Source organism: Xyrauchen texanus, chromosome 4 (assembly GCF_025860055.1).
Source record: "Xyrauchen texanus isolate HMW12.3.18 chromosome 4, RBS_HiC_50CHRs, whole genome shotgun sequence".
Lineage (NCBI taxonomy): Eukaryota > Metazoa > Chordata > Actinopteri > Cypriniformes > Catostomidae > Xyrauchen > Xyrauchen texanus.
Genome location: NC_068279.1, coordinates 6710080 through 6733608, shown reverse-complemented (window position 1 = coordinate 6733608; position 23529 = coordinate 6710080). Strand labels below are relative to the sequence as shown.

At 38.1% G+C, this 23529-nt stretch overlaps 1 protein-coding gene across 1 annotated transcript in view; it reads left to right on the top strand.

The window, feature by feature from the left end:
- The window catches only part of LOC127639901 (nitric oxide synthase, brain-like), a 62950-nt gene that overhangs the window by 24590 nt on the left and 14831 nt on the right, over positions 1-23529 (top strand). The window contains exons 7-20 of the mRNA XM_052122232.1: positions 2376-2517; positions 2990-3129; positions 5962-6136; positions 7106-7207; positions 9054-9248; positions 9819-9904; positions 11988-12132; positions 15423-15527; positions 15839-15897; positions 16182-16298; positions 18054-18228; positions 19529-19667; positions 20115-20193; positions 20365-20558. Coding sequence (XP_051978192.1) covers positions 2376-2517; positions 2990-3129; positions 5962-6136; positions 7106-7207; positions 9054-9248; positions 9819-9904; positions 11988-12132; positions 15423-15527; positions 15839-15897; positions 16182-16298; positions 18054-18228; positions 19529-19667; positions 20115-20193; positions 20365-20558 — 1853 coding nt within the window. The remainder of the gene's footprint in view (positions 1-2375; positions 2518-2989; positions 3130-5961; positions 6137-7105; positions 7208-9053; positions 9249-9818; positions 9905-11987; positions 12133-15422; positions 15528-15838; positions 15898-16181; positions 16299-18053; positions 18229-19528; positions 19668-20114; positions 20194-20364; positions 20559-23529) is intronic.

Sequence of the window (23529 nt, the reverse complement as noted above, 5' to 3'; positions counted from 1 at the left end):
CACCACTGCCACATTACACAGCTAATCATACATGACACTTACTCTATGTTCGCTTTAATTAACGTCAGTCTAACAGAATGATTAGAGCCTGAGTGAGACAGAGAGAGGGGAGTGAGGAAAGGAGATTTCATATAAGAAGAGAAGAAAATGCTTTTATACAACTTGGAAGCCTGAAAACCGCACACTTGAGCAGTCAAAAGCCCCCGCGCTTACTTTTTACATCATCAGGAACTGTCAGAATGAACGACAGCCGGCTCCTACACTTTTTCAATGCATAGGCAAATCAAGGCACATTTCCCTGTTAGCAAGGGGAAGCTTCCTGGTGCATTTGCAGGCAAGCTGGTGACCCAAATTTCATCCCAAGTCATATGTTAAGAGTGACTTGTTACTTAGATTACTTTGGACTGACAATTTATGCTCTCAGCATGATGTTTAAGTCGTTAAAAAAGTAAAGACACTATTTGATGATGTATTTTCATCAATGGGTTGTGAATTTACTTTCCTGTGAAACAAGATGAACAAATGCTGTGAAAATATTGCTTATTGTTAGTTTGTAGTGAACTAATGGAACCCTATTGTAAAGTGTTACCATTTGATATTGAGTATTAGTAAGTAGCTAGAACTAGTTGTGACAACTTCAGTATTTAGTAGAAATCCTGAATTCAAAGCACAATTTATTTCTGTGTTTTACATATTTTCTGTTGAAAGGAAGTTGTGGTGGGATATAATGAAGAGCTTTCCCTTTATTACTAAATATCCAATAGCTTTTAGTTTTTGTTCAGAACCAGTTCAATATTTTGAACTGCACCATAGCTGTTTGTTTATCATGGCTTTTTTTTCCCTTAAAGGTGCACTCAGTAACTTTTTGTTTGTGTCATCTTGGAGTGTCGAACTTACAGTGACACATAGTGGTGTGGATGAAGCATCATTCAAACTTTACAGTGTTCAGTTACATTTATTTTACATTGACATTTTTATGCATTTGGCAGACACTTTTATCCAAAGAGACTTCCAGTGCACTTATTACAGGGACAATCCCCCCGGAGCAACCTGGAGTTAAGTGCCTTGCTCAAGGACACAATGGTGGTGGCTGTGGGGATCGAACCAGTGACCTTCTAATTAACAGCTATGTGCTTTAGCCCACTACGCCACCAGCACTCAGTTAATCATTTAATTTAATTTAATCCAAGAGCGAATGTGTCCAATAACAAACTGGTTACTGAGATTAAGTGAACAGTATTCAGATGGTCATGTGATCCTATATTGGCAGCCCCCATGAGGGCACCCCTGCCCCATGTAGAATAAAACAGCTTTGATAAGGTTGCTGATATGACTAGACTCCTCATCTTATGTGAGTGGTCATGATTTATTACATATGTTTAAAAATTAAAATGAATTTCTATAGGATTAAAACAAAAATGTATGGGGAAAAAAATTACTGAGTGCACTTTTAACAGTTCCGAATATTTGGATGGAACACTGTATTGAAATACTCTGACAGTGTTTCCTGCAGCGCTTTAGTCCATCTAATATACACAATATTTCTGAGTCCCATGATGCCTTGCAGGCAATGTGGGCGGAACATTTTTGAACAATCGGCAGCACTAAAAAGCACAGAAACTTGGGAACAAATGAAAACAGAATCACAGCGAGGCAATATTGTTCATCCCCGCCCAACTGTTATTGATGACAGGTGGGAGGATGGTGGCCAAATATCCCACTTAGAAGCATTTTAGTTACTTTATTGAGTTTATTGAGTCTAAGGATGGAGAAGCTATGAGCAAGCTGAAAAGCTCCAAAGCCTATCATTGCCTTCACAGCTGTAAGACTGTACATGATTTGAGGACTGTCAATAATTATGCTTATTTTAAAGTAGATATTGAGTCTAGTCAGAACCCGTAGAGTCTGTTCTACTGAGATTGTGTACTTATTGCAGAGGCAGGGCAGGTTCAGCTAGTAGGATGCTCATGCATTGCAGGGTTCAGGGGATGAGACGGTCATGCTGCTGTTATTGTTTGGATAAAGTACAATTATTTTGCATGAGATTATGGTGTTCTAGGTTTTGTCTAGCTTTATAATTTTAAGTTTACATAATCTCTGTATTTTAGTGCAAGCCTAAACCTAAATGAAAAGTTTTGGTGTTGACCAAAAGAATGATCCTGTTGATTGAATTTTGTTCTTGTGTAAGAAATCGGGATGCATGTACCGTTCATAAAGAACCACATATAAATAGGTTAATAAAGACGGATAAAAGGACTACAAAACTACAGTTATGATTTCACTAGGTTAACTGTCTTAGCAAGAAGATTATAAGCGTAAATTCACATAGAGGTATCCCAGCATCAGCGCAATGATCTTTGGTCTCTGATGTGCAGATCGGCTATTACCATCTTCCCCCAGCGGATAGACGGAAAGCATGACTTCCGTGTGTGGAACAGCCAGTTAATCCGGTATGCAGGCTACAAGCAGCCTGATGGATCAATACTTGGAGATCTGGCTTCTGTGGAACTTACTGAGGTGAGATTAAAAAGCTACACTGCAACTGGGCTGGAAGGGTACCAGCTTGAGGTGACCAAGTCACAGACATCACCAAAGTTCCTTAATGGCACCATATTAATATAATGTCAACATAACAAGCAGAGGCTTAGGAATAATCTGAAAAGTAAGGGGTGGCATATTATAAAGCATAATGAATATTCATTTGGTGACAACTCCTACCCACTTGAATGGGGAGATACAGAAATCACCAAAGCTGTTTGCCAAGCTTGCATTTCTTGTCAAATCATCAATTAAATCTGACCAAATATTATCATAGATTTTGATTCTAGCACCAATTTGTCCAGCTTTTAAAATATGATTATTATTGCTTTAAAACCAGTAGGGGGATCAACTTAGCCTATGTCACATGAGTAGTAAACTTTTTTAAAGAATATTCCTCTTGTTTCTCTTAACATCTCTGTAAAAAATCTGTAATGTTTGTAATTTGTAGATCTGTATGCAGCAAGGATGGAAAGCTCCCAAAGGCCGTTTTGATGTTTTGCCCCTTCTTCTCCAAGCCAATGGGAACGATCCTGAACTTTTTGAGATTCCAGATGATCTTATACTTGAGGTTCCCATTAGACATCCAAAGTAAGAACCACCAGGCATTCCTCATGATCGCTTAAAATACTCCTCAAATGTTCATCCACCTAGAAAATGACAATAGCCAATGTCATCCATACCAGAGGGAAATCACATATCAGAGAGGCTGTAGTGTTTACAGCTTCAGGAGGCATAGCAACGAGGAACTCAAGCTGAGAGTGTATACTCAGGAACGTGGGATAATTTGGCATAAAATTGGCCATCTTACTAGATCCTGTTTTTATGATGCTGAGCGCCTTTAACCCTCATGTTCTGATGAGATTGACTCTAGTGTTTTTTATGTTTGGGGTTCCAGAAACCCCAATGAAATATGTGTAAAAATAATAAGTAAAGTAGTATTTCGAGTTTTCCTTTCAAATTTTTTAATTATTTCATCTGACCTAATCAAAACCCCTTAGGCTAAGGGCTACAGTCCAGCAAAGTTTAGCTCCAACCATAATTAAACACACCTGAAGCAGCTAATCAAGGTCTTCAGGAGTGCTTGAAGATTGCAAGGAGGAATTTTGGAGCAGGGCTGAGTGTAAACCAGCCGGATAATCTTACCATTTGAAAACTTACTACATTTATCATATTTTATACAGTATCGGTCATCTCTGAGAGCCCCCCCAAAAAAATAATTTTAAAAATAAAAAGTCATTTTTCATTATTTGTTAAAAATACTGCAATCAAATTATTTTCATGACTTCCTGTTCCGTTAATGGTTCATAAATGTGCATTTTTCCACTGAACCGGATGCAACACCATGCTAAAATGATATGACCGTGTTTCATGCTACCACTTTAAGCATGAATTTAACATGCCACTGCAGCAATGCTATTGGATCAGCAGCTTGAAACATGCAATGTGACCAGTGTAGTCTTATTTCCAAACAAATTACTCTAATGAACCGGTTTGTTTGAATCTACAGCGCAACCAGTGTTGCGCAATTCCGGAATGAATGACTCTAATGAGCCGATTCTTTTGAATCTTTAGCCTGAAACATACAGCGCTTCCAGTGTAGCCCTATTGTTTATGACAATGTGCAGTTAAAAATAAAAGAGTTTTGTTGTAATTTGTGGAATTCTAGAAGTATGAATGAATTAATGAAATATTGTAATTATCTTAACATCTTAAAGCGAATAGTTCGGAAGAACACAAGAAGATTTTTAGAAGAATATACTGTAGGTCCATAAAATGCAAGTGAATTGGTGCCAAATTTTTGAAGCTCAAAAACGTACATAAAGCCATCATAAAAATAATCCATACGATTCCAGTGGTCTAATTAATGTCTTCTGAAGTGAAACACTAGGTTTGTGTTAGAAAAGGATAAATATATATATATTTTTTTTACTAGAAATCTTTACTTCCAGCTAGCTTGAGGTTTGTACATTGATGAGGGTGGAGTTCAAACTGCTTCTCGCATGACGTAAGCACGTAAGCCTACTCTGCAGATACTCATATGTAGATCCCTTATGCTTTTTTAACACAAAAGGTGTTTATGTAGCGGTCTGAGCAAGGAGCCTGGTCTGTGGCATCTCCTCCACTCACTCACTTGCATTCAAACCGATTCAAACAGCCATCTTTGTTGACCATTCCAAGATGGCGCCACAGTTGATCAGAATCAGCTTTATGTATTCAATTGATTCAACCAGCTGAACGAGGCATCTATGTATGATTTCCTATGCTCCTCTATTGTAAACAATGCACTTCAGTTTTTTGGGGGGTGAACTAATCCTTTATCATGAGGATTGGTTGATCATTACAGACTGATAGTCTAAGAGAAGATCAGATACTTCTCCGGTAACTAAACTAATACCAACATTAAAAAGTCAAATTGCAAACAAATCACACTTTCTGATCAGAAATAGCAACATCCTTGAAACTCTGATTGGAATACTATACACTATTCACAACAAACCCTACCATTATAAGACCGCTAATCATCAACACTTGTTTTCCCAAGATTTGAAACTTTCATCACCATTAATATAATGTCCATGGGTGATTTCTTCAAAACACTCAAAGCCAGCTGACAAACCAAACAAGCATTTAAAATACAGCTGATTGCAAACATACATTTACATAAGCGAAGAATGTGCTGGTATTTTGCTGTTACAATTATGGGCTCAATCTTGGCAATATGTAGCACAGTAATTGTGGGAATGCTAATGCATGGATAAGCCATTTCACCAGAGCACTTCGGTTTGCAGCATTAGCAACAGGCACAGGTGGAACTGGCCTCTCAGTGCAACACCTGAGAATCCTGCAGGTGCTCGTTTGGAGATAATGATCGTTTTGGCAGGGCTTACTATGCGTGCGTATACTTACAGAGAAATTATAATGAAATGGTAAACAGCACTCCAATCTTAAAATTGTACATCTGCATAAGCCAAGGAAATCTACTGATGTACTATATTATGCAAATAATCCTCAAGAACTTCTGCTGCACTGTTTCACTGCCATCTCAATTGGGAATGTGACAAAAAAAAACTCTGAACTTTTTGCCACATTAAAAGAGTGAAGAATGTTTTATAATCACACATATAAGCTATGCTGTCCAACTTCCCCAGTCATAAGTGATTTCAGTTGTTGGCCATCTTGGTAGGGTAGCAACTGTTTTGTTATCTTATATCTACTATACCTGAATGCAGTAAACGGCTGGACTGGTAATCTGGCATACCGGGCATTTTCCCAGTGGGCCGAAGCACTTTGGGGCTGATCAGGGGCGGACTGGCCATCGGGAGAACCGAGCGGGCCAGTGGGTCGGCCGCGGAACGGGCCGTTTTTAGATATTCCTCTTTGTGCAGGTTTTTGACTATGCTTTTCTTTGTGTCTGTCTAGATTTGAATGGTTCCAGGATCTGAATCTTAAGTGGTATGGCCTTCCTGCCGTGTCCAACATGCTGCTTGAGATCGGGGGGCTGGAGTTCACCGCCTGCCCCTTCAGCGGCTGGTACATGGGGACCGAGATCGGTGTCAGAGACTTCTGCGACAGCTCTCGATACAACATACTTGAGGTACCACACCAGCCATAAATCTAGCCACACATGGTTAAAAATGTCTTTGGTGTCATGAAATAATACAAGTCACTTTTTACACTGTATTACCACACTTTGAGCGTTTAACTAAATTTCACCATATTCTTTGATTAATGTGCATATGCATTAGACATTTACCCCAACAATAAATGAGCAATGTCACATATGTGGTTAATCAAACATTATATTAGATTAAGTTAATTATATGGTTTAATAAGCACTGTTTATCGTGTATTGAATTGCTCCATTTGCTAACAGAAACACAGATTGTTAATTTACAAACATGCTGTCTTCAGTTATCATTGTTTTATACTCATCCAGTATGCCTCTACTCTACATTTAATACACCCATTAACAATAAACATTTTAAATGAATGACATCCTAACTTATATTAATCTGCTGTGATTTCCAACTGGCTTTCTCTCATTTTACGCTACAGTAATCCATCTGCTGAGGCTCTGTTAAAGGAACAGTGCACCGGAATATTTAGCACGTAGAATTTTTCGTATAAATGTATAAACCATAACCATACACATCTGCTCTTTTTCATAAAACAAAAGCAAATAGGGGGCTGTCAGGCTCTATAACGTACAATAGAAGTAATCAATGTATTGCACTATATTCCAAGCTATACAATAACATTTAAATGAATATTTCGGATTCAATACAAGTTGAGCTCGATCGACAGCATTTGTGGCATACTGTTGATTACCACAAAAATGTATTTCAACTAGTCCCTCCTTTTTGTTAAAAAAAAGTCAGAGGTCCTCCTGTTGAAATCCACTTATTGAATTTATGGAATATAGGTTTCCTAATCTCTCTTGATCTTTCCGGTCTATAGTGACAGATCACGAATGGCAGTTCTATTAACCCCAGTTCAGATCCTGGGAGAATTCGGTACGAATATAGTCCTCTCTGTTCAGTGTGATTAATTTCCTACATTTCAGGAAGTAGCCACATCAATGGGGCTGGACACGAGGAAGACGTCATCCTTGTGGAAGGACCAGGCCCTGGTGGAGATCAACATCGCAGTTCTTTACAGCTTCCAGGTAGCCTAAAGCTCAGCACATGAGCGAATCTCACAAAAACTAGTAATAAATGATAAAAATGATCAAAATCACACAGAAAATGAAGCCTATTTTTGGACATTACGTTTTTTTGGCATCGTGATGTATTTTCAATGACCTTGCCCCCCATTCTCATTACTGTAATGTGTGCAACATTTAGATTTTGTTAGTAATTAGCATTTTTGCTCAGTGGCAGAATCATCCTGTCTGGGAATTTTTTTTATATTTATTTGTTATTAAAATCAACTAATACTACCTTGACATAGAAGTACTGCATGTTTTAAATTATATAGCATTATATTAATTTAATAATTTAGTTTTAATGTATATTTTGCGGTGTCATTGAAAATAGTGTCACATTGCAAAACTGGGTAGCTCAGTGAGTATTGACGGTGACTACCACCCCTGGAGTCATGAGTTCAAATCCAGGGTGTGCTGAGTGACTCCAGCCAGGTTTCCTAAGCAACCAAATTGGCCCGGTTGCTAGGGAGGGTAGAGTCACATGGGGTAACCTCTTGTGGTCACTATAATATGTGGTTCTCACTCGCGATGGGGCGCGTGGTGAGTTGTGCATGGATGCCGCGGAGAATAGCGTGAAGCTTCCACGCGTGCTACGTCTCCGCGTTAATGCACTCAATAAGCTACGTGATAAAATGTGCGGATTGACGGTGTCAGATGTGGTGCCAACTGAGATTCATCCTCCGCCACCCTTATTGAGGCGAGTCACTATGCCACCACGAGGACTTAGAGCAAATTGGGAATTGGGCATTCCAAATTGGGGAGAAAAAAATATTTTAATGGACCATGATTAATGAAAACTAGTATTTATTAAAATAAAGTATTGTTCATTGTTAGTTCATGTTAAAGAGATAGTTCCCCCAAAAATGAAAATTCTCTCATTATTCACTCACTCTCATGATATCCCAGGTGTTTATGACTCTCCTTCTTCACCAGAACATATTTGAAGAAAAACAGAAAAATATCTTAGCTCAGAAGGTCCTTAAAATGCAAGTGAATGGAGATTTCTCTTTTTAAGCTCCAAAAATCACAGACAGTCAGCATAAACATCATCCATATAACTCTAGCCGTTAAATGAATGTCTTCTAATGAGCTTGCTTTTGATGCGAAAGTATTTTTTCCCTCTAAATTATGCTTCCTGTCAGCAGCAGTATGTGTGTTTGACGTTATTACATTGGCATTTGAAACTCGCAAGAACTGAGGCTCATGTATCACAGCTGCGCTGTTTGCAAGTGAGGAGGAGGAACACTGTACAGTAGCTTGGTTGGATTTGGTTTGGATCTGTATTTATCTGTTTCTTTACACACAATGATGCATTTGTGTGCTCATCCTGGATGTCTCAACTGAATAGAGAACATGAGATTACGTCTGTCTTTTGGCAATTGGACTCCACCTTCTTGTGAAGCTTACACTCACATTGGATTATAGTTAAAAACTACTTAAATATTGATCTTTTTTCACACCAAAAGTGATCATATCGCTTTAGAAGACATTCATTTAATCGCTGGAGTCATATTGATGACATTTATGCTGACTGTCTGTGATTTTTGGAGCTTAAGAAGAGAAATCTCCATTCACTTGTATTTTAAGGACGTAATGAGCCAAGGTAATTTTCTGTGCTTCTTCAAATGTGTTCTGGTGAAGAAAGTCATACACACCTGGGATATCATGAGGGTGAGTAAATTAGATAATTTTCATTTTTGGGTGGACTATTCCTTTAACTAATGTTGCTAACTATGTTATCAAATGGAACCTTATTGTACAGTGTTAACAATGTTCTCATTAATTATTCCCATATTTCTTTTCACAGATGTCAAAGGTTACTATAGTAGATCATCACTCAGCCACTGAGTCCTTCATGAAACACATGGAGAATGAGTACAGGGTGAGAGGTGGTTGCCCAGGCGACTGGGTGTGGATAGTGCCACCCATGTCTGGCAGCATCACACCAGTTTTCCACCAGGAAATGCTCAACTATCACCTGACGCCTTCTTTTGAGTATCAGGTAAACTTGGTTGTCTAGGTTGCAGTCATAAGAAGATTTTGACTTTTAACAATTGAACCTATGTGTAGAGTAGAGGGAAAGATGTATTTGTATGCTTAATTAATTTTCAGTATTTTTCAAAGTCTGAACTTTTTTCTATAAAATAATAAAGCAAGAAGTCATTAGAGGCCAAGCATTATAGAAATGTTACCACTGTTAAGGGGTGTTGTTTGGCACAACATGAAACATCGCCTACTAATATAGTTAATTCATAACTGTAGGCTGTTTAGGGATGCCAAGCAAACATTTTAATGGTTTGTAGCAACTTGGCAGATAAAAGCCAAAATTTTTTCAAATAGATAACATATTTGAAAAGGTTTGAGAACCGTTTTTTTATTATTTTATCAACCTAAGGAAGTCAAATTAAATATTAAACAAGCTGTTGTATTTTCTGTTTATTTTCTTTGGGGTTTGCATTAATGACAACCCTGTTAACAAAATGTAGGACATGAGAGTCACTTGATCAGAATTGTACTATTCATATTAGTGAAATGAGTTTCTCTATTTCTCTCTTTCTTGCTCTCTGTCCAGCCTGACCCATGGAACACTCACGTGTGGAAAGGGGTGAATGGAACACCCACAAAGAAAAGAGCGATTGGCTTCAAGAAACTTGCCAAGTGAGTGGGTGGAGGGACCGACACCTTTGTATTTGTGTTGTGCAGGAAGTGTACTTTGAATTTGAAATGTATGGGGCACCGTAATGCTTCCAAATGCCAACGGTCTGCAATACTCCACATTTACATTTATGCATTTGGCAGACACTTTTATCCAAAGCGACTTACAGAGCCCTTATTACAGGGACAATCCCCCCGGAGCAACCTGGAGTTAAGTGCCTTGCTCAAGGACACAGTGGTGGTGGCTGTGGGGTTTCAACCAGTGTACTTCTGATTACAAGATTACCAGTTATGTGCTTAGACCACTACACCACCACCACTCCACATCTTTCAGCCCCATTTTTTGTAATTACAGCCCATAGCCAGAGAACTTTAGCAAGCTATTTTGTTAATGGCTGTTTAAGAGTGATTTTCCCAGTATATTACACTGGAATAATGCCTGAATGCAGGGTACAGCAGAGCGCAAGTGTAACTCACTGAATCAGACTCGGATGTAATCAGGTTTCCCTCAATGTCCCTTGCCGTTCAGTCTCTGAGCTATTATAGTAATTGCCCATAGGATACAAGTAGCTGCGTTTATGTGATTGTGTAGTTGCAGAAATGGGGGAAGTGACTGTCAGCGTGTTAAACTCTTGCTGAGAGAAAGCAGAAAAGGATAATATTCACGCCGGTGGTGCACTTGTTGGGCAGCGATTGTCACAATAGAAACAATTTTCAGCCAAGCTGGTTTAAGAGCAGGGATGGGTCATCCAACAAGAAGGGAGTTGATTAGTGAAGTCGCCTAGTTAATCTAGATCTGTTTCTCTAGAGACAATATTTTCATTAGTGTGCTGACATCGTGCTGTTAGACGGTTGGCATTGTAAAACCCATTCGGAAAAGTCACGTTTTACAGTTTACCTCTTTTAAGCACTGCTGTTGTAGCCATTTACATTTATATGAAAATGTTTTGCCACTGCGTCCCGTCTCATGCTGGTTTTTTACGTGGCTCGTTGTACAATAGCATCAGTTTCCTGGTGAAATGAACACTAGAGGTGCTACAACAACAATGACTTTTATGATTTTTTTACACAAATCACAAATAAACCAGCAGATCATCAGTTCATAAACACAGGTTAAGGTTTAGGGTTCAGGGTAGAGAGGTTGGTATTGTTGAATTAAACCTCTATAGAGCATTAAACTTAAAACGCTCATCTGTTTGGGAGAACATTTAGCTAGTTTTTAGCACCACACAGTGGAAATTTCTCTTCAGAACTGCCACAATATTTGTAATGAAGCACATGATGGGATTTAAAGAAATACACTCACTGAGCAATTTATTAGGAAGACCTGTACACCTACTTATTCATGCGATTATCTATGCAGCCAATCATGTGGCAGCAGTGTAATGTATAAAATCACGCAGATACGGGTCAAGAGCGTCAGTAACTATTCACATCAACCATGAGAATTGGGAAAAAATTTGATCTCTGTGTTTTCAACCATGGCATGATTGTTGGTGACAGACGGGCTTGTTTGAGTTTTTCTGTAACTGCTGATCTCCTGGGATTTTCACACACAACAGTCATTAGAGTTTACTTATAATGGTGCCAAAAAACATCCAGTGAGCGGCAGTTCTGCGGTCAGAAATGCCATGTTGATGAGAGAGGTCAACATACAGAATGGATACGGTAACACAGATAATCACTCTGTACAATTGTAGTGAGCAGAATAGCAACTCAGAATGCACAACATGTCAAACATTGAGATGAATGGCTACGACAGCTGAAGACCATGTCGGGCACTTTATTAGTACCATAGTGTTACTTAAAAAAGTGCTCAGTGAGTGTATTTCACCACAGTCACGTCATTTTCACGAGATCAGGTGGATTCTGTTACATTCTGTTTTTAAACATCTCCTAAGGTACGTGTCCAATCAGGGACAGGTGAATCCCAAAACCAACCTTAATTATACAGGACTACCTTGAGAGCGATTTATCTTCGAGTCATTCATGCACTGTCCATTTTAAAAATGCTATTTTGCTCATCCCTATTTTCTGTAATTCATCCTTGCTGACATACCTCTATGTGCTTGTGTACGTTTGTCAGAGCTGTGAAATTCTCAGCCAAACTCATGGGGCAGGCCATGGCCAAGAGAGTGAAAGCAACCATCCTTTTCGCCACAGAAACGGGGAAATCACAGGACTACGCAAAAACGCTCTGTGAGATTTTCAAGCATGCGTTTGATGCCAAGGTAAAATAACAGAGGCTTCTCTAATATCCACATCTCTGAGACCTTTTTGTACTGGTACAGAAGTTTTGAGGTCTGCAAGTTACAGCACGCTTTCACAGTAAATTGTGCTTGTATCTCAGAAGCTCAAGAAAAATGTGATGTCTCAAAAATGGCCCCTTTAACCTCCTGAGATCCAAGCATGACTGCTGTGTGTATTTTCAATTTCCCTTTTGATTTGTAACTAGTTGCTCCTAATAAACAAGCAAAAAAATTATAATAATAATAACAAATAAATTCTAGAGCAATTCGTTTTCCTAAAAATGTATGTCCATATATGTGGGACTAAGTTGGGAAATTTTAAATAATAATAAGCCATAGAAAGTCAAATTTTTTTCATCAAATTGTTTATGATGTGTCCAGGAGTGTTGGTTATTCATGTTTTTGAGACGTTATAGACATTACAGCTGAATTTCTATAAAGCTGAATAAACAATTCTTATTCAAAGCAATGGCCAGCATCATCCAATCACTGCCAACCACATAAAAATAAAATATTGCATTATAAAAGTTTTAATCAATGTACTAATTATCATTGTCCCGTGTCTGCCAAACATGTTGAGTAGTGATGGGTCGTTCTCGAACGAGTCACCTTTAAGAGCCTGCTCTTGTAGGTGAACGTTGGGAGCCGGCTCGCAGATCAGAAGAGCCGAATCTATTTATACAAATATAAGACAAATTAAGATATGAATAATCAAAAGATTTAAATGAATAGAATTAACTAATTCAAAGAACGAAAAAAGAAATAAAATAATATAGGCCTAAATGCTCAAGCGTACACACATTCGTTGTGACTGTCTGCTCAGACTAACAGCCTCACATGTTGTTCCTGTCAATCAGACAAGCAGTGTCAACCATTGAACCAAAGATGCGTGAGGGAGGGCGGAGCCAACTTATTATGTTGTTCAGATTGTATTCATTTTGAATTGTTACATTTATATGCACTTTGTTTATATACGTTAATAATTTATACTTTAAATGAACATGTGAAATAGCATCCTTCTTTTTTACATTTATTTCAATTTGTGGGATGCAGCAGTTTTGCAAATTGTTATTTATTTTTCTTTGATGTGGTGCGCACGCATCACATATGCTACACGCATACTACGCAGTTTGCTTAGGGCACCAACTCCCTAGGGGGCCACCATCTTACCCTAGGAGGGCACCAGAAAGTCCACCGGCTGCCCTTACTCACACATTATATGTTATTCAAGGACCCGAAAGCAGTTGCGGAACACAGGCGATCGCTTGAAGCTCATATCACGGAATGCCCATCACTACTGTTGAGTGATCCAAACACCATCTGCAGCCTGAAACTGAACTTTTGGTCAGATTTCAGGAGTGAATGCACTTAGCTTCATAGAAAGCTATAGGATGCACCCTTGCTCCCTATTTAGTGAATATCTTAACCTTCAGTTTGCTGTCTGTCTGAATTGGTCTCAGAACAGTTCAAAATGCACCTTAGTTTTATCCTAACTGCATATAAAGCCTCTGAAAGCAAAATTTTTCAGCTTTTAGATGAGCATTGATTCTCAATGTGAAAATGCACAGTCAATATAAAGGAATGCATTTACTTATATTGATGAATAGAACCGTATTGTACAGTGATAACAAAATAAAATATAACAAAATGTATATTAAAATGACCCACAGATGTTTGTTGAAAGTTATTAAAATAACTAACTAGTTTTTTCAACTTTTGAGGGAATAATGTCCCATTTTCCACAGATGTGGACCTTATGTTTATCAGCACGCTGACGTGCAAAAAATGAATGGATTTATTTGTAGTGGCATTTCAAAGTAAACTAGAGTCGCTACTCTTTACAACCAAACAGGTTTCAATAAAAAAACTTTAAGAGGTTTCTTACCAGAGGCACTTTTGTTGGCACTGCTTCACGGAAATTGACATCATGCTGTTGTGTCACGTGATGTGGTATGCCAGAAGTTTAACCCTTAAATGGCAGTGTTGATTCTTCAGTCAGTTTTAATTCATTTATATTAAGCATTGTGTATAGCGAAGACAAAATACAATGTCCACACATGTGGACGTGGGGTAATACAATGTTAAAATCATTTTCATTCCAGATGAATGCTTTAAATGGATTTGCATAAGCATTGATGTAGACAGATGACAAAAAGCCAAAATGACAAAGAGTATTGATGCAAGGCATGCGCATCCACATGAATAAACTAGAATCCCCTTTTCAATGCAGTGCTACAATGAGTGAGAAAGCCATTTTCGCACAAAATCAAGCTTGGATGGCACAAATGTTTCTTGTGCCACAATTTCTTCTCCTCCAGTGCAGTAAAATGCCAAAGGACATGAGAATTGACTCACCCAGGCATTGAGCTGTGGTTTCAGATAAGATTGCGTTACACTCACAGCTATGAAGCGCATTAAAAAAAAGATAATCAAAACTGTACTTGATCAAATATTTAGCCTTAGGACAGGAATATGCTAAGTTATTTTTAATATCTTGCAGAATAATCAATCTTGGTCATGCGCTCGTTATGACGTGACTAAAATGCAGATGACGTTTATATACTACTTTCTCTCTCTCTCTCTCTCTCTCCACATGTCCTAAGTGTGTTTGCCCTGTCACACACGCTGATGCGTCTTTTCTGTTAATTGTATCATGGTGCATTAGCTGCTCGTTAGGCGCCGTTCAAAGTGTTTATTATCGTCACACCCCTTATGGGGATATGTCAGGATCAAGCAATAATGTGCCTCCCATCCTAATGCTCATTGCGTGATTTTTCACACTAACAAACCCTCAAATATCCCCAAACACTGATCAAACATTCAGCAATTTAAATAATTAACAAACTTGACTCCTGGCTTTTGAATGAAATGGAAATTCAAACACGTTAAAAATGTGTCGTAGTTGAATAATATTTGGAGAAATATGATGAGTGTGCAGGCATATACACATCCTCCCTACCCCCCTCCTTAGTTTGCTGTTAGATGCCTTAGATGTGTTCTGCACCTATACCCAACTTTCTTTGATCATGCAAACTTTTCAATTTTTTGTCCACACATGTTGAGCCATGGTGCTCATGTGGAACACACAGGTTTGAATCTGGCCTACACCACTGTATTAATACATAATAAAAGTGTCAACATACCCTTGAAAATGATTAATTTAAATTTCAAGATAGATTTCATTTTCTGAAGTCATAATATCGAATAAATATACTGTAGTAGGAGAATTTTGTTTTAAAATATGTATAACGCAGCACCATTTATTCCTGCAGGTAATCTCAATGGATGAATACGATACAGTTGACTTGGAGCACGAGACGCTTGTGTTAGTGGTGACCAGTACGTTCGGCAATGGGGATCCTCCTGAAAATGGAGAGGTGATGTGTTATAACACACTTGTTACACATTTATTACACATTTATAAGCATGCATTTCCTTAGAAAGCTCCAGTGTTTAACTGAGCACATCAATTATATACTTCTTCTATAAAACAAAGTGTCAAACATTTACAACTCATAGTAATATGCTTTTATCGTGTTCAAAACAGGACTTTGCACATACTGTACACTATAGAGAACCTGCATTATACTGGAATTTCTTTACATTCCTGGCTGATTTTTAAATAGGCGTGGGAAGGGACAGTAACTCATGTCTCCTTTTACTCTTTCTCTTTTTTGCCACGCTGCAGAAATTCGGTGCGGCACTGATGGAGATGAGACATCCCACCACCAGCGTGGAGGACAGAAAGTGAGTGTGTGTGTGTGTGAGTGGAGACACAAGCTTGCGATTCTCTTCCTCCCACCCATCTGCTTTCCCATAATTATTTTTTTCGGTGTCCTCCGCTAACACACAAACACACACCTACACCCAGTCTAACATATTTCCAATAGACACACATGCATAGCATGCATTTTTTTCTCTCTTCTATGCACTCCATCCTTTCAAACATGACCGTCAGTTGCATATACACACAAAGAAATCACACTGTACAATTGTCTATCTAATGTGTCACTTTTCTATATCTCTCTTAGGACATACAAAGTGCGTTTTAACAGCGTCTCTTCATACTCGGATACCCGCAAGTCCTCCAGCGATGAGCCCGAAGCTAAAGCTAACTTCGAGAGCACTGGACCACTCGCCAATGTCAGGTAGTACCTGTGTGTGAATGTGAATGTGTGTAAGTTTGTTTGTTTACGTTTGTATGTGTATGTATGGATGAATAAACTCCGTTAAGAATTTTTACATTTTGATTTCATTTTCATGACAAGCAAATATCTCCCCCAGTTCTCATTACACTACAGAAAATCGTATTCTCGTTAATTTAATACATTTTATAAATATGTATATTATTTATTCATTTTGTAATAATAATAATAATAATGAAATAATAATTGTATTTAATAGCAAAAAGATTATTTATTGACAATATTATTTAAAAGTATTTATTACATGGTAGAACTTTTTGTTTAATTTATGTTGATTTTGGGAAAAAATCGTAGTATTACATTATTGATTTACTATAATAGAGTAAAAATTATTTTAATGCAAAAAGTATAATTAATTTGATATGTATTAATATAACAGATGTCTATATTATATAGCCAACCTTCTCACCACAATTGTACAGTGCGGTTATCGGAGTTACCATAGACTTCGAATCAGTCTGCCCATTCTCTTTTGACCTCTCTTGTCAACAAGGCGTTTCCGTCAGCAGAACTGCTGCTCACTGGATGTTTTTTGTTTTTGGCACCATTCAGAGCAAATTCTAGAGGTTGTTGTGCGTGAAAATCCCAGGAGTTTAGCAGTTTCAGAAATACTCAAACCAGCCCGTCTGGCACCAACAATCATGCCACACTCCAAATCACTGAGATCACATTTTTTCCACATTCTGATGGTTGATGTGAACATTAACTGAAGCCCCTGACCGTGTCTGCATGATTTTATGCACTGCACTGCTGTCACTCGATTGGCTGATTAGATAATTGCATGGATGATTGTTGGTGCCAGACAGGCTGGTTTGAGTATTTCTGTAACTGCTGACTCCTGGGATATTCACGCACAACAATCTCTAGAATTTAATCAGAATGGTGCCAAAAAAAAAAACTGGATGTTTTTTGTTTTTGTGAGGGGCAGTTCTGTGGATGGAAATGCTTTGTTGATGAGAGAGGTCAACAGACACAAAGTCTATGGTAACTCAGATAACCACTCTGTACAATTGTGGTGAGAAGAATATCATCTCAGAATGCTATTCTGAGATGCGGGTTGGCGCTGTTTTGGTGGCACGAGGGGGACCTACACAATATTAGGCAGGTGGTTTTAATGTTATGGCTGATTGGTGTGTGTGTGTGTGTGTATATATATATATATATATATATATATATATATATATATATATATATATATATATATATATATATATATATATATATATATGTATATAATAATGTGTGTGTGTTTGTCCTTGGTTTTCTTCAGCTGTGTGGTCTCTCTGACTTAAAAGTGCAACTTCTTAAAAACTGAAAAATAAATAGAGCAAAAGAACATAGAACAACCATCTAAAAGAAATTTCCTGTAAAAAATATTTTTTTCCGAATGCAATCAATAGGAATTTCACACTTTTATACACTCGGTTGCTTGTCAGCTTTGACTTGTGAGCTTTACATTCATGCATGTATTTGTGTGGCATCCTTTCTGTCCTTGAATATCATCCTTTTAAATTTTCACAGTTTCAATTCAAAGCTCACAGCTTCTGGCCTGATGCCCACAACTGACCCAAAATTACACAGTATTACACTTTGTTTGGGGTATACAGTAAATCATTTTGTGTGGGTAACAGATTTGTGGTGTGTGTCTTTGTTTGTGTTGGTGTGCTTCATGTGTTTTCAACACTCGTTATCTCTCAGATTCTCTGTGTTTGGCCTTGGATCTCGGGCATACCCACACTTCTGCGCTTTTGCCCACGCAGTGGACACGCTGTTCGAGGAGCTCGGTGGGGAGCGAATCCTCCGCATGGGAGAAGGAGACGAACTCTGTGGCCAAGAGGAATCCTTCAGAACATGGGCTAAGAAGGTCTTCAAGGTACTGCCCAAAGCAAGCAGTGAGCTACACACACATCTTTGCATATCATTTTTCACATTTACACATTTTTATGGAATACAAGAGATCAGTTTAATCTTGAGGCGGTATGTCATTGCTTTAGACAAAAATAAAAGTAAACTGGAAAAAGTGAAAATGTGCAGTTCCTATTTTTGTTTTACTTATTTTTTATTTTTTAAACCCGTTTTCTCCCCAATCCCACTACTTAGTAGGTCCTCGTGGTGGCGCGGTTACTCCCCTCAATCCGGGTGTTGGAGGACAAGTCTCAGTTGCCTCAGCTTCTGAGACAGTCAATCCGCGCATCTTATCACGTAGCTTGCTTTGCATGACACCGCAGAGACTCCCAGCATGTGGAGACTCATCCGTTGTGCACGGATGCTTTGCGATCCGTGCACAACTTACTACACACCCCTAAATAGCCACTAACGTGGTCTCGACCCCATGTGACTCAACCCTCCCTAGCAACCGGGCCAATTTGGTTGCTTAGGAGACCTGGCTTGAGTCACTCAACACACCCTGGATTTAAACTTGCGACTCCAGGGGTGGTAGTCAGCGTCAATACTCGCTGAGCTACCCAGGACCCTGCAGTTCCTACTTTTTAACTTAAAGTCAAAATTACATTTAATTCAAACCCTATTTGCTACTTTTATGTATTCCTGGTCTTATTGTGCATGATAAATCAGGGCAAGTTATTACAAAGAAAGAAAAAAAAAAAATATTTTTCAAATCCAACTAGCTTTTTTCTTGTTGAATATCCTGTTTTACTCTGAATCACTTTTAAAATGTATTGTGGATGCTATTTCATGTTGAATTTAACAAACCATTATGTACCTGACGTGTTTAAAAAAACATGAAGAGCGAAAGATTACTTTTGTTGGTGTAACCTAAAGTAATCCAGTTAATTTTGATATTTTTGGATATAGTCACCACATGAAGCACATTTATAGGCTACTTGACTTACTGACAATTTTACTTTGTATTTCAGTGTGTAAGAGCAAAAACCCTTCCACCACATCCACACTAATTCGTTCATTAAAAATCCAAAGTATGCAGTAATGAGAGCATTTTTGAAATGCTCAGTTTTCAATGGAGAAAAACGATGTGCTATTGTGAACAAGATGGATAAAATTAGCAAAATGTTTAAAGAAAAACATTAGTGTGGATGTGGCCTTATACTTCTGCTTTAGTTTTTACTGTACATGATTAATAGCTCAATTACTTTGTCTTTAATAAACATTTAGTGAAATTCATCTGTTTTGACATCAACCATTTTTTGTCCCAGGCTGCATGTGATGTTTTCTGCGTTGGTGATGACGTGAACATCGAGAAAGCAAATAATTCCTTGATTAGTAACGATCGTAGCTGGAAGAAAAGCAAGTTCCGGATGACATACACGGCAGAGGCACCGAAACTGACACAAGGTAGCTGCTGTATGATCGTCCATTTATTAAAGAATGACTCATCATTCCAGAAAGCCAATAAGATTCTAGCAAATTAAATTAAGCTTAAAGTCTTTCCCTGTGAATGGCGAAGCTTTTTTATTCACTTCAAATTTATGACGCATGCCAATTGAATTCCATTTTAGTGCCTCATTAGTTTGACACAGATTGTCTTTGCGCGCTGTTAGCTTTACAGAGAGAATTGCAAACACTTCTTTATTCAATTTATAAAATTGTAAAGCAAAACAAAGCATTTAGGACTTTCAACTGCTGCATATGAAGTCCTCTAATTGATCTTGAAATGGGGCAGCCATGAGTTTTATAGCAAATGAAGTCGTAGGGCTGCTTAACTGCCTTTCAAGTTTTATATGTGGTAATTACGCAAAGCACATTTTTTAACAGCTGATTGTTTTTTGTGTCCAATTTCAGCGCTTTACAACATTCATAAGAAGAAAGTCTATGGGGCCAAATTTGTTCAGAGGCAAAACCTACAAAGTGCCAGATCTAAGTATGTTTTTAGCCAGTATTGTCAAATTTTGCATTTTCTATGGGGCATCTTTTTAAAGCCTGCCTGAGGTTGTAACAGTAACCAAAGTGGGTGGAGTATTCATTATTGTCTGTATAATAACAACTCCAGCTGTTATATATAACTTTTTTCTTTTTACTTTTTGTGTATCAGCCGATTGACTATATTTGTGCGGCTTGATGCCAACAACCACGAGAGCCTGAAATACTTGCCTGGTGACCATTTAGGCATTTTTCCTGGCAACAATGAAGATCTAGTTACGACACTCATTGACAAACTGGAGGATGCTCCACCTGTCAATCAAATCGTAAAGGTGGAGTTCTTAGAGGAGAGAAACACGGCATTGGGTAACTATGAAATATATGCAAATGTATTTTCTGATCATCATAAGATGTGCAAATACAGTTGCCCCAAAAGTACTTGGACACTTTAGCCACTCTTAAAAATTGATAAATGCCCCTACATAAGGCAATAACTTATTATCCACAAAAAATTGGTTTTGTAAAAAAATGCTAAGAAAAGTAAAGTTAGTTCTGAGAAAAGCTCTAGCATCAATTAACTGCTATTGCTACTAACTTTTATAATTTGTTGTGTATTTTAAGTGATACTCAATTGTATAAATACTTTTTGAGGCTTCTGAATGTGAAAAAGAAAATGTGAAATTTTTTTATATATACATTCTTCCATGATAGTGTCATATAGTTAGTCATACAGCAAATGTGAGATGAAAAACAGAACAGCTGAAGCAACCACATCATTTTGTTGCACTTCTATGGCACTTTCGGCACACGTGTCAACACGCACTCGTTGCTGGACTGTAAATATGTATCTGTGTCTCACATCTACAATATAACTTCTGAAGACATGAATTAAACCACTGGAGTCATGTGATTAACTTTTTATGCTTTTTGAAGCTTCCAAATTCTGGCCACAATTCAATTGCATTGTAAGGACCTGCAGAGCTGAGATAATCTTCTAAAATCTTCTTTTGTGTTCTGCAGAAGAAAAAAAGGCATACACATCTGGTATGGCATGAGGGTTAGTAAATGATAAGAGAATTTTCATTTTTGGGTGAACTATCTCTGTCATGTTTTAATATAGCCCCACTGTATCTTTAACAACTGGTTAGCTCCAGTAACACTAGTTCACTTATAGGTAAGATTTCTCACCAGACACCCTTTCTTGTCGAGAAATATATCAAAGTGACCAAACACTGGGCAGTCACATACATCGAGACAACTGGGTTCTTTGTAACTCTTTCTTGTTGAGAAATACAGAATGTCAGGATGACCAAACACTGGGCGGTTGCCTATATAGAGGGCCACTGGGGTCTGTGTAACTCTTTCTCCTTTATTTGACAATCATTACAACCTATACTCTGTTGCAGAAGAGCCATTTTACAAAAGTATAGCCTATACCTTGCTCACACTATCAGGACACTTAAAGGCGAGCTCCGATTAAACTTTGCTACAATTATCCATTTAAGCAATTTTAACCGGTGAGAACTGTAATGGTTTTGTTTTGTTAAACTGTGCTGGGAGGCACAAAAATTGAAATCGTCAGCCTGTGGGGACATTAAAACGCTCTTACACTCTCACGCGAGGAATAAAGGCAAGTTGTGCTGGGAAGACTACAAAATCTTGTTTTTTCCAGACTTAGCAAAATAGACTCAAGTGAAGCGGGACAGATTCAAAGAGTGTAAAAAATTGTTGCACCAACAGAAGGTAAGCTTCCCACTGCTCTATCCGGCTAAGCTGAGATTTGATGGCAAGGATGGGCGTAAGACATTTACATGCCCACAACATGCTATGACCTTCATTAAATCAATGGAGTTAGAGGGTAACTTTGCCTGCACTTGATTAAAAATACAGACGACACATTGTGCATTTTACTGACGCAGTCTGAGAGGTTTTGTTGTCCTGTTGTCTGCCCACTGGCTCCTGCCTGACTCTTTCTCTTTTCTCCCTTTGTTAACTTGTTGTAGAGCTCATTTGCTCATGTTGTGGATGTTATTGTTTACTGGGGCCTATTTTATTTTAAAATTTTTCATGTTATTGAACATATTTATGTACAATGTAATGGCATGGTTTATGTGCTTGCTTAACGACAGCTTCATCCAAGGTGGATATGCGTCGCTTCACGAGTGATGTCCTTCCATTGATGGCAATCTTTGGCAAGCGTTTGTAGGTGTCCGGTCCAAGTGTTTGCCTATGCTTTACGACTAAGATTAAACAGCTTCATAATAAATTGTTCTGCTGCTTTTTCAAAATAGCGTTTAGTGGTTGTTAATACACCACCTCGAGGCCGCTTCCAGCGAGGGTCATTTGTGCATAGGAAAGCTTTTTATGGTAGCCTATCCTCGGGCATGCTTAGCACATGTCCGAGCCATTTCCAACAATGTTTGGTAATTAGTTCTGATAGCGGTAGTTGGATTCCGCATCTTTGCCGAATTTCCTCATTGGTGATTCTGTCTATAAGGCGAACTTTCGTGATAGACCGCAGGCAGCGGTGGTCAAATATTTCTAGTTTTTCTAGGTCCCCTTTCTTAGTGTTCCACGATTCAGATTTTTGTGAATACCGCTGTAGTAAAGCAATTTTGTAAGCACTGTCACAGAAGGTAGAGTTTTGCTTATTCAGGGCAAGACAGACATATTTTGAGTCGGGGGACAAGGCAGGGAGACCTCTTGCTGGATACATAAATCAGAGAGTTTTTTTTCCCACCAGTCCTTCAGTGAAGTCCCACAAATATGAATTAAGCCTTTAAAGAAATCTATTACAATCTTTGTAGTTCCAGGTTCACTTATTCCAATAAGGGTATTAGCAACTTCGTAGACCCATTACACCTTCCTAAATTGATAAATGATTAAAAAGACTTTCTTAACTCCGATATTACTTTGGTGGAGCTTGTTGAGGTACCGGGGCCAAATGGTTTTGCCGCAGAATTTTTTAGCTCTTGTGTTACAGAACTGGCTCCAATTATGTTAGAAGTTTCAAATTAAAGAAAGGTGAACTACCGCTAACTATGACGCAAGTCCTGATCAGTCTCATTCTTAAAAAATATAAAGACTCAAATTAATGTAAAAGTTATCGTCCAATTTCCCTGATCCAGTTAGATTTAAAAAATATTGTTTAAAATTCTGGCTAATCAATTAAGCAGAGTAATTACATTGATTATACATATACTGTAGATCAAGTGGGGTTTATTTATGGTCGTAGATCTTGTGATAATATTAGAAGTTTTATAAATATTATGTGGTCAGTAGTAAATGATCAGACCCTGATCGCTGCAATCTAACATGACACTGAGAAGGTGTTTGA